Source organism: Carcharhinus amblyrhynchos, chromosome 2 (assembly GCF_965287045.1).
Source record: "Carcharhinus amblyrhynchos chromosome 2, sCarAmb.v2.hapA, whole genome shotgun sequence".
NCBI classification, from domain to species: Eukaryota; Metazoa; Chordata; class Chondrichthyes; order Carcharhiniformes; family Carcharhinidae; genus Carcharhinus; species Carcharhinus amblyrhynchos.
This window is the reverse complement of record NC_137325.1, coordinates 31,400,723-31,412,813: the sequence shown is the minus strand read 5'-3', so window position 1 is coordinate 31,412,813 and position 12,091 is coordinate 31,400,723. Positions and strand designations below refer to the sequence as shown.

The following is a 12,091-nucleotide window of genomic DNA, read 5'->3' as shown; positions in this document are numbered from 1 at the left end:
ATTCGGCCCATCGAGTCCATACCAACAACAATCCCACCCCAGGCCCTATCCCCACACATTTGCCCCATTAATCCCCTTAACTTACACATCCCGGAACACTATGGCAATTTAGCATAACCAAGCGGATCTTTGGACCATGGGAGGAAACCAGAGTACCCGAAGGAAAGCCACGAAGACACAGGAAGAACGTACAAGCTCCACACAGACAGTGACTCAAGCCAGAATTTGAACCCAGGTCCCTGGAACTGTGAGGCAGCAGTGCTAACCACTGCACCACCCAACATTGCATAACATTCAGTATCATTCACGATTCCTCAGATATTGAAGCAGTCCATGTCCAAATGAACTAAGACCAGGACAATATCAGGTTTGGGCTGACAAGTGGCAAGTTACATTCACGACACAAGTGCCAGACAATGAGAATCTTCAACAAGAGATCTAAACATTGCTACTTGATATTCAATGGCATTAACATCGCTGAACACCCCACTGTCAACATCCTGGGGGTTACCATTAACCAGAAAATGAATTGGACTAGCCATCTAAATACTGTGGCTACCAAGGTAGTTCAAAGACGAGGAATCCTGTGGTGAGTAACTCACTTCCTGACTTATCATCTACAAGGAACAAGTCAGGAGTGTAATAGAACACTCAGCACTTGTCTGAATGAGTGTAGCTCCAGCAACACTCAAGAAACTCAACACTATCCAAGACAAAGGAGCCCATTTGATTGCTATCCCTTCCACAATCACTCGCTTCACCACTGAACAGCAGTGGCAGCCATATGTACATCCACAACGTGCACAGCAGGAATTCACCAAGGTTCCTTAGGCAGCACCTTCCAAACACACAACCACTGCCACCGAGTAAAACAAGGGCAGAAGACACATGGAAACAATACCATCTGGAAGATTCCCTCCAAGTCGCTCAACACCCTGACTTGGGAAGGAAATCGTCATGCCTTCACTGTTGCGGGGTCAAAGTCCTAGGATTCCCTCCCTAACACTTAGTCCCTGAGTGCAGGTACAATAGTTCATCACCACCTTCTGAAGGGCAATTACAGATGGGCAATAAATGATTGCTTAGTCAGCAACAGCCACATCCATAAATGAATAAATAATTTCCAACATATTTCATTCAAACCACACTAACCGTCAGATGATTTAAAATAGGCTGTTAGTCACAGATAGAAAAGAACACATACAATTCAATATTAAAATTGCATATTTAGAGACAATTCTGAAGCACACAGTGAGGTATCTGAAAAGTGAGGCAAGGGAGTATGGTAGTGGAAGGAAGGGCTGGAGGCAGAGGATTAAAGAGTTTAAACTGAGTGTAGCATTAGAGAGATTTAAAAATTAAAAGCCACAGAGGGATTTAAATACAAGAATGAAAATTTCAAATGAAAGACATTGAAAGGTGGCAGTGCAAGTGGAGAGTGTGGTGAAGAAAGCCTATGGTACGTTAGCCTTTATAGGAAGGGGTATAGAATATAAGAGCTGGAGTCTAATGTTGCAGTTGTACAGAACGTTGGTTAGGCCGCATTTGGAGTACTGCGTACAGTTCTGGTCGCCTTACTATCAGAAGGACGTGGAGACTCTGGAGAGAGTGCAGAGGAGGTTTACCAGGATGCTGCCTGGTATGGAAGGACTGGGGTCTGAGGAAAGATTGAAGAAATTGGGGCTCTTTTCCCTTGAAAGACGCTGACTGACGGGGGATCTAATAGAGGTATATAAGATTATGAAGGGTATAGATAGAGTAAACAGAGGTAAGCTACTTCCTATAATAGAGTCACGTAGGACAAGGGGCCATGGACTTAAGGTGAGGGGGGAAAGGTACAACACAGATATTAGAGGGAGGTTTTTCACACAGAGGGTAGTGGGGGTATGGAATGCTCTGCCAAGTAAGGTGGTGGAAGCAAACACGCTAGAGTCCTTTAAGAGTAACTTAGGCACATGACTGAGTTGGAGATGGGTGGATATAGAAGAACCTTTAATTAAGGGTCATTAACATTGGGGTGTCCCTAGAAATGTAAATGGGTATAGTATGATAATAATGTATTTCTCTTTTCATTAACAGGTTTTAAGTCGGTCCACCTCGTGTCCAACGAGGGGCATATACGCGATGGGTCGTACTGGGGCTGCTCTTGGTTGTTCGAGATTGGCCTAATGCTTCATGTCGTTGGTGTGTGCCTAAACTGGACAAGATGCTGGGCAAGACGACAGCTCATTGACTATCGCTGATTGCTCTGCAGACACATGGATTTGGGCCGGTGTCTGTGGGAGTTTGCGCATTCTCCCCGTGCTTGCGTGGGTTTTCTCCGGGTGCTCCGGTTTCCTCCCACACCCCAAAGATGTGCTGTTAGGCTGATTGGCAGGAATAAATTGTCCCTAAATCAGTTTTCCCTCAATCTGGATGGCCATAAAACATTAGATAGGGGTCATGGGTAGAGAGGTGGTGTTGAGATGGCAGAGTGGGCTCGTTGGGCCGAAGGGCCTGTTTCCCAGGCTGATTTTGTTCTTTTGAAAGCAAATATAGATCAGCAAGGACATGGATGATGGGCATGAAATCTTTGGTACTGTTTAAGATATGTGCAATTCCATTTTGAATGAGAAGTTTGCAAATATTGAAAAGGCAGCCAGGACAGCATTTCAGTTTCAACTATTGAAAACCAAAAGTTGTAGATGAGGGCTTCAGCTTGCAATTGAAATAGAGGCACATTATCTTTGTGGAAGAAGGAAAATTGGATGGGAAACTGTGAGAAACACAGCTCACAGTTAAACAATTTAGTCAAGTCAAGTTCTGAAGGAGCAAGATTTTATTTGTCGTTCTTGCAAGACCGGGTGCCTATTTTGACTAGACACCCGGTCTTGCAAGAACGACAACATTTGCTAGAAAGAAAAGATGTTACAAAACACTGATTCAACTCGAGATAGTGGCAGGGAGGTAGATAGAGTTGGTGTTCAGGGAATGGAGCTTGGTGTGGAATCCAAATGTTCAGCTGCAGGAAATTGCAGATTCACAGCCAACTAGAAGTCAGGCAAGCAACCTGCACAGAGGCAACAGAGGGGTCAAAAGAAATGTCAGAGAGAAAAGAAATATGGCTGTGTCAGTGTTCTCGCAAGCAGATTTTGTCACTGAGTAGCAACTACATAAATATGATTTCAAGCATAGTTCTAATGGGCTATTTAAGATGATTGCATTGTAATAGGAAGAGAAAACTTAAAATTGGAGGGTGACAGAGAAGACAAACAGTTGCATTAACATAGCATCATTACTGAAGTTCCTAGGAAAGTGTCCTCAGCCGATCAACTTCAACTACTTCAAAGATCTTCTTTGTCACAAAGTCAGTAGTGGTTTGGTTGCTGGTAGTTTCAGTGTTCAATTCCACTGATAACTCTACCAATAAGATTTCCAGTATATCTGGTCTATATCCATGTTTACAATGGCCTGTGCCAAATCATGACCATCTCCCAAGAAAATGCCCAGCTACTTCACCTTGACCTCCAATAGCATCATCACCAAGTTCTCAACAGGGGCTTGAAACCATATCAACACCATGATCACAAAAGCAAGACAAAAGCTGAATATCCCACAACTGCCTCACTCCTGACTTGGAGTAATCATTGCAAATAGTGTACTTGCAATAATATTGAGATTGAAAGCATCTCGATAAAGCATTCTGTTTGACTAAAGTCCTTGACGATGAACTCAACAGCCATATCCTCCACTGCTTTAAAGTTTATTTATTAGTGTCACAAGTAGGCTTACATTAACACTGCAATGAAGTTATTATGAAAATCCCTTAGTTGCCACACTCCGGCACCTGTTTGGGTACACGGAAGGAAAATTTAGTACAGCCAATGCACCTAACCAGCACATCTTTTGTACTGTGGGAAGAAACCGGAGTACCTATAGGAAACCCGTGCAGTCACAGGGGAGAAAGTGCAGACTCTGCAGACAGTGACCCAAGCTGGGAATCGAACCCGGATCCCTGGTGCTGTGAGGCAGCAGTGCTAACCATTGTGCCACCGTGGCACCCCATACTGTGGAAGCATGATTATCACCCCAAGGACTGCTGTTTGCACTGCCTACAAGATGAACTGACATAAGTAACTCACCAAGCTGACTTTGTCAGCATCCGAACTCCATCACTGAGAAGAACAAGAGAAAGATATGAACATCCCATGTTCCTCTTCAAATTATGTTTGGTCCAAATCCAGAACTTCCACACAGTATTGTGGAAGTATCATTACCATCCCAGGGACTTAAGTAGCTGAAAGTGGATTGCAAATATACTTGTAGAGTGGTACTCTGTCCATCCAATCTTGCAGTTTGGCTTTAAAATAATGTTACCTTTATGCAGCTGGTAGTATCAGTGCTACAAGCTCCCTTGCAATTTTGTAAGTTATCAGCATGTGATTGATAATCAGTAAGTATGGACCAAACAGAAAACCAGCAGGAACTCCAAGCATTCAATCAAATCATTTGAATAAATAGTCTAGACAAATTTACGATTGACACAAGAAGTGAAAAGATGCCAATACCATGCCACAAAGAGAGAACAGCACAAGTAATCTGCGGTCACACTAAATAGTGTCACTTTTTTAAAGATGCTGTCACAACGCTTGTTGAAGCATCTCTAAATTACCATGCAAAACTGAGTTTCCTTGCACTCCCAGTTTCAGTTCCTCTGCTTGCCCAGTGACTATAACATGAAAACACACAAGAAACAAGCAATACTAAGTTAAGGCAATGCAATTGAAACTCTCAAACAATAAGAAAATTTTCAACAGTCATTCAGATTTTCTCATTCCCTCCAGATTCTACAAATATTTTATTACATAATGAAGTTGGGTGGGTGTTATCCTGAAGGATTACAACATTTGATGTACTACTTTAGCCATGCCTAAAATTAAAAACGATAAATGCCCTCATAAAGTCGCTTACCATGCATTTGGAAGAATTTAATTTGTTATGCTGTAGTATTTAAGCAACAGTTACAAAAGACAAAAGGAATTGCCTCAGGAGTGCCTGTATCTCGAGAAATGTAATCATGCCTGGTGAAGGAGAAATTGACATTTCTCAATGATGTATCTTGCTGATTCTCATTACCTTTGCTCAAAAACGATAATGTAACTTGTAAAAAATGCAGTTAAGATTCACAAAAAAAAGTTAGAAACCAAGACAGCTCTAGCATATGAAGTACATAATGACATAAATTTGAGGCCTAAAAAGTAATTAGCCACCACAAGTAAACTGCAAAATGTCTGCAACAGACTGGTGGCAATACTCTCAATTGTACAGGACTACAATAACTTGCATTCATATAGCATCTTTAACAGTGAAACATCTCAGCATATAAGAGCTTTGGCAAACAAAATCACAAACTGCTATTTGTGCATATGGTCAAACATTTGGTCAAAGTTTAAAAAGGCGTAAAGACAGGTTTGGGGGGGGGGGGGGCGGGGGCGGAATATGAACATATGAATTTGGAACAGGAGTAGGCGGCTTGGCCCTGCAAGCCTGCTCCACCATTCAATAAGATCATGGCTAATCTGAGTGTTAACTCAACTTCACAGTCCCACCTACCCCAATAGTTTTCACCCGTTTTGCTTATCAAGAAGCAATCTACTTCTACCTTCGTCTGCATCCCTGACTTTTAAAAAGAGTTCCAAAGATTATGACCCTCAGAAAAAATCTCATGTTTGTCTTAATGGGTGATCCCTTATTCTTACTGAAGATTTTTTTTGTTTTATATAAGAAATGCAATCTCTCAAAGATTGATGTGACACAACAGGATCAGTTTCAAACAAATACAAGTAGGAAGAGAGAGAGAGAAAACAAATTACCAACACAATTGGTACAGATTATTCATTGTATTGAACATATCCCACCAAATAAGTAACATAATGACATATCAAAGGATGGGGGGAATATCAGGTTACAGCCACAACTGGCTAAGTGGTGCACAACCAAACTCACAGAACAATGGCAACAGAGCCACGGAACTTACTGAAGCAAATCTATACAGTAGCTACTGCCACCGTTTCTCCAACCACAAAAAATGCAGGCTACTAACACAAGTAAAATGGTAGTTAAACTGCCATGGATTTTCATGCCACATTTGGTCACGCACCAAAGGAAGCTTTCTCCCATCCCAGCATAGTGGAAGCGCTGACAATACAATATTCAGGATGTGTAGTCTGTCTGTACCATAACAGGAGTTAAGCAAGAACAACTGAAATACAAAAAATACATACACCCCCAGTAAGATCTAGGGTTAGGGGTTTCTCACCCATAGTGAAGATTCACCAGGTCCTAACCGCTACTTCATATTAAACCACTATCACATCTCCCTGCAATGGTACCACGTATTTTAATCATAGTCGTAAGAAAGGGTATCTGGTGAAAAAAATCTATACATACATACACACACACCAGAATTATAAATGAGAAAATAGATAAAAATCGTACAGCTCTATTTAAGATACATGAATGCTCTGAGTACATCAGATAACAAGGAAAATTTGCTGTCACATACACTCATGTGATTACCCTTATCAATTGATAACTCACGTAACAGGATTGATTAAGAGATGGAATTACAGGGATAGGATAAATGAATGTCCTTGGATTCATCAGGATAACAGGATATCAAGTGAAAATTCATTAGCATGCTCACTCATACATAGGATTATCCTCATCAATGTGATAAATCATGCAACAGGATCAATTGAGATGCAATTCCAGACGATATATTCAAGATTTAATGGCGACAAACTGCAGAATATGACACCTGAAGCAGGAAAACTGGTAAAATTCACTTCATAGCTCAGTCACAGTATTGTTCCTACCAATATGAAAAAGTACAATGTGCAGGATCAATGTGAGGAAGGGGCACATCCAGGATTAACAAGGAGCTACGGATTGCAATTCAGAATCATTGCCTTTTACAGATTGTAAAAAAGCCAAAGCCTTAGCTGCATTGTCGGAAGTCCTAATGGATTCTTCAAGGGTGACTCTCAGGTCAGCAGGATAGTGCAGAGCATACTGAATTCCAAGTCTTCTAGCTCTTTCTGACTGCATTGGAGCCTTTGTGCTTTGGCTGCATTGCTGCCAAGAAGTCCTGCAAGAATGAGACTTTCACCCCACCACAGCCAAGTTTCATCACATCTAGCAGCCTCCAAAACTCTCTGGTGGTCCCTGAGCTATAGAAACATATGATAATAAACTGTGGATGTTAGTTCTCACTGGGCCACAAGGATAGGATACGATGTGCCCCATCAAGCTTGAATCACGCTGCCTTTAAAATCGAGCTTAAAAAGCACAGCAGGCAGCTTCCAAAAAATTTAACCGGGAGCTTGCCTTCAGCTCCCTCTGGAAATCTGATCATGTGGATATTCCTCCTCCAGCATCAATTTTCCAGATCCATCAGGATATCTGACATACTATGCAGCTGACTCTAAGGATTGTAGCCAAGCCTCAAACGAAGCAGCAGCACTTTTGACATTAAGGATTTTATCTTCCAGCTCACTGAGTCTCTTGCCAGTATTTTGCAGTTCATCCGAGTAAAGATTATTGTTCTATACCAAAACACCAACTTTGTATCTATAACTTTGATAATGTTTAGTCATCTCCTGCAACACTTCTGAGAGCACTGGGCCCAGAGCCTGTTCCCTAGCTAGATCGCCATGCGAGGGCCCAGGTGCCTCCAACTGCTCCTTATTAAATTGAGGATTTTCCTGACATTCTTCAGTATTCTGTCATCAATACTTCCCCAAATATATTCCAAGGACATTGTGTGGAGTATACACTTGAGGATAAAGTGACAATGAGCTGTGCATCAGAGCAGTGCCAGAGCTTGTGAAAACATGATTATTCCCACACTCACATCACGTGACCGCTATATCTTATTTTTAATCAATGACTCCCTAGTTCTAAATTCTCCCACAAGTGGAAATATCCTCCCCATATCACAGTGTCAAGATCCCTCAGGATCTTACATATTTCAATCAAGTTGTCTGTTACTCAAGGGGATTTTCACAGAAACTTCACTACAATGTTAATGTAAGCCTACTTGTGACTAATAAATAAACTTTAACTCCAGCAGATACAAACCTAGGCTGCCCACCCTAAGTATTAGTCTAATAAACCTTTTCTGGCCTGCTTCCAATGCACATACATCCTTCTTTAAATAAGGAATTTACATCCTTGGTTAAGGAACTCTAAAGCATCTCCTTCCTCCCCGTCTGCCATACATATGCTATGAAACAAAAATTAATAAAATTTCAAATGATTTTAAAATTGTATTGAACCCATATGGATTCTTAGAGAATCCTGGCCTAGGCAAATGAAGGCACAGTCTTAATGGTAGAGTGACTAAAATCAATGATGTACAAGACACCATATTGGAGGAATGCCGGTATTGGGATGAAGGGCTGGTGGAGGTGGCAGAAAGACAAATGTGGACATAGGAGGGTTTGAAAATAAGATCAAGCCAATGCAGATTAATGCTGAGATAAAGGGTGAGCACGACTTACTTCACTGAAGTATTATTTCATAGCTAGGAAGCAATGATTGAAAAATTTTTTGCACATATTTAGCCACTACATACTAGAGCTTCAGCACAAATATCACAATCATCAATAATGTGCATTAATTTAAGCACCTTTAACAAAAAGGAATCAAAATCCTTTGTAGAACACCAAGGTGGGTCAAATAACCAAAAGCTTTCTCAAAAAAGATATACCACAAGCTAGCTGACAGAAGTTGCAAAGTAGTCAAAACATTACAGAATCCCTATAGTGCAAAAGGCAGCCATTAAGCCCCACTCTCCCACATTTTATCCAGGTCCATTCCCCCTCCACCTATTCCTTGTAATCCTGCGCATTTACCATGGCTAATCCATCTAACCCTACACAGCTCGGGACCTAAGGGCCAATCCACCTAACTTACATATCTTATGGACCGAGAAAGGAAACTGGTGTGCCCAGAGGAAATCTGCACAAACATGGGTAAAACATGCAAACTCCCATTACCAAAGGTTGGAAGAGGACCCAGGTCCCTGGCACTGTGGGGCAGCAGTGCTAACTACTGTGCCACTAATTCATCCTTTGGTCTTGCTCTTTGGCCTTCCCTCAATCTGGATGGCCATAAAACATTAGACAGGGGTCGTGGGTAGAGAGGGGGACTGGTGGTTTGAGACGGCGGCGTGGGCTTGTTGGACCGAAGGGCCTGTTTCCCGGGCTGATTTTTGTTCTTTGTTCCCAAAGAGTTGAAGGCTCTAACAATAACAGAGCATAGAAAGAGGTAGATAGTCCAGAATTCTAAACTAGGCTGAGCAGATCACAGTTTTGAAGCAATATGAGGACATGGGGGAATTTGAAAATGGGTTCAAGGATCTAATTCAATCCATTAAGGAACTGCAGATAGATTAGGTCAGCAAACATAGGAGGGCAAGTGAGACACGATACCGATAATTCAGTTTTGGATGAGATAGGGATTGAGAAAGAATAAGACATCAGCAAGAAGTGCTTACAGCGATCAAGTCAAAAAAGATTAGATAGCAGTTTTGCAGTACTGGGAGCAAAATAGAACAGGAGAGATAATAATATGGAGCTGAAAGTAAGCAGCATTGTATGCAAGCTTTAACACTTGGTACTGAACTGGACTAGCCACATAAAATACGGTAGCTACAAAAGCAGGTCAGAAACTAGGAATCCTGTGGCAGGGAACTCACCTCCTGACTCCCCAAAGTATTTCCACCATCTACACAGTCAGGAGTGTGACAGAATACTCTCCACTTGCTTGGATGAATGAACCTCTAACAACATTCAAGAATCTTGACAGCATCCAGGAAAAAGCAGCACCATTCCTTCACTGTCAACAGGTCAAAATCCTGAAACTCTGTACTTCACAGCACTGTGGGTGTATCCACATCACAGAGACTGCAGCAATTCAAGTCAGCTCACCACCAGGCAAGGACAATTAGGTATGGGCAACAAATTTTGGCCTAGCTAGCGATGCTCATGTCCCAGAAATGAATTTTAAATTGCATTGAACACAGAAGACAAGGTTTTGCAAGTCAAGTACTGTCAGCATTATTCAAAAAGAAACATGTTTAATGGCATAGGATCTCAAAACACCACGTGGATTCAATAATGGACTACAAGATAGTTAAAGGTCTTTCGTATACAATTGGATGAGATTGTGGCTTTGTTAGCTAAATTGCTTGACAGCTAGCTTGTGGATCAGATTAATGCCAACAGTACAATGTTTAATCCCCATTCAGCTCAGGTACTCATGGTCTGTTTCTTTGCCCTACCAATAGTAGAAACATCACAGCATTTGCTGTGATTCAGTGAATAAGTGCAGAGAGCTCAGGAAGAATGAAATACTATGGAGGCTGCGGACCTGATACCAGTGCCTCCTCTTTGAAGGAACTGTAATTCTATCCAACTCTTCACGTTTTACCCAAACCTCTGCAAATTTTCTTCCACGTCTTTGTCCAACTTTGTCCTTACAAGTCAAAATACAGAATCTCAATAGTTATTCCAATTGTGTTCTGAGTCATTTAACATTTCTTTAAAAGAATATCAAGATGTTCCCATTCACTATAACGATGGAACCCATCTGACGTTTCAGCAAACAAAACGTTAAACTGATATAAGCTAGTGAGTTTTTAAGGGGAGGTGTCAATTTCATGATATTAAAGTTTATTTACTAGTGTCATAAATAGGCTTACATTAACACTGCAATGAAGTTACTATGAAAATCCCCTAGTCACTACCCTCCAGCGCATGTTCAGGTACATTGAGGGAGAATTTAGCATGGCCAATGCACCTAACCAGCATGTCTTTCAAAGTGCGGGAAGAAACCCATGCAGACACAGGGAAAACATGCAGGTTCCACAGACAGTGATTCAAGTCAAGAATCAAACTTGAATCCCTGGCAGTGTGAGGCAGCAGTGCTAACCACTGTGCCACCATGCATTAATTTAGCAGTTCAATCCAGGTGACACTAATCTATTTTGCTCTAAATTGGTCTTAAAAAAAAAATCATTCACAGATCACTGGATTTTTTTTTAAAAAAGAAAGCTTTTCGGGTAGGTAAAATGCTGCTGCTGTTTTTGCTTTTGCTTTCTAACACATCATCTTTCTTCCTGTGGATGTAAAACTGGAGGTTCATCGCTAATGCACCACGTTCCTGTAGATATTAATTTTGGAATGAGAGTGAATAAGAAACCGACTGATTCCACTGGAAGATCTGATGGCGGGAAACACAAAAAGATAGAGAGAGAAAAAAATAAAGGGAGTTGCAGCCAGCTTCTCTCAGACAAAAGAGGAGAGGGGGCAGTAATGAGACCAAGATAAATTGGGTTTAATTCAGATGTAGAGGCCTTTTAAGTTGCCACATTCCAGATTAATTGTGGTGCAGTTTTCAGCGGACACAACCGGTCGCAGAGTTGCAGCCAGTCCGCCTCTTGCTGCAATATCCTTCCTAGGGAATGGCGGCCTGCTCTGGCTGCCTGAGCCTCTCTGGGCGGTTGAGACTCACTCCCCGGTTAAGCTGGGTGCGGGCAGGCTTCAGTCAGCCCAGCCCGGGGCAGGCGAGCTGGATCCGGCGGCCCGGTGGACAGCGCAGCAGTGCCTCCTCCTCCTCCTCCTCTCTCTCCCAGAGGGAAGCTTCTCCAGGGCCGGGGAAACGCGGGGCAGGCAGCCCGGTGTAGAGCTTACTTGGACAGTTTGAGACCATGCGATAGTCTCTCTCTCTCTCTCTCTGTATCGGGCGGCTGGATCTCAGACGCTGCAGCTCCTCAGTTCAAAATGGCAGTTGTGGCGCACGCGGGAAAACGGCGACCAATCGCCGTGAAGAATGGGAGAGAGTGCGGAGGGGACCTTAGCAACCGGGGAGGGGGCAGAAAGAGAGAGCTTGGGAGAATGTGCAGCCAGCCAGCAGCGAGAGGAGGGCTGGCCAACCCTGGGAAGAATGTGCAGCCAGCCAGCAGCAAGAGGACGGCTTGACCATCCCTGGGGGTGATGTGCAGCCAGCCAACAGCAAGAGGAGAGCTGGTCAACCCTGGGAAGAA

General features: G+C 42.5%; 1 protein-coding gene across 2 annotated transcripts in view; it reads right to left on the bottom strand.

The window, feature by feature from the left end:
* dek (DEK proto-oncogene) overlaps positions 1-11,870 on the bottom strand; it is a 62,337-nt gene extending 50,467 nt beyond the window's left edge. For both annotated transcript variants that reach the window (XM_080204025.1, XM_080204032.1), the window contains exon 1: positions 11,739-11,870. In XM_080204025.1, coding sequence (XP_080060151.1) covers positions 11,739-11,757 — 19 coding nt within the window. In that variant the 5' untranslated portion in view covers positions 11,758-11,870. The remainder of the gene's footprint in view (positions 1-11,738) is intronic.
* Positions 11,871-12,091: the final 221 nt, after the last annotated feature.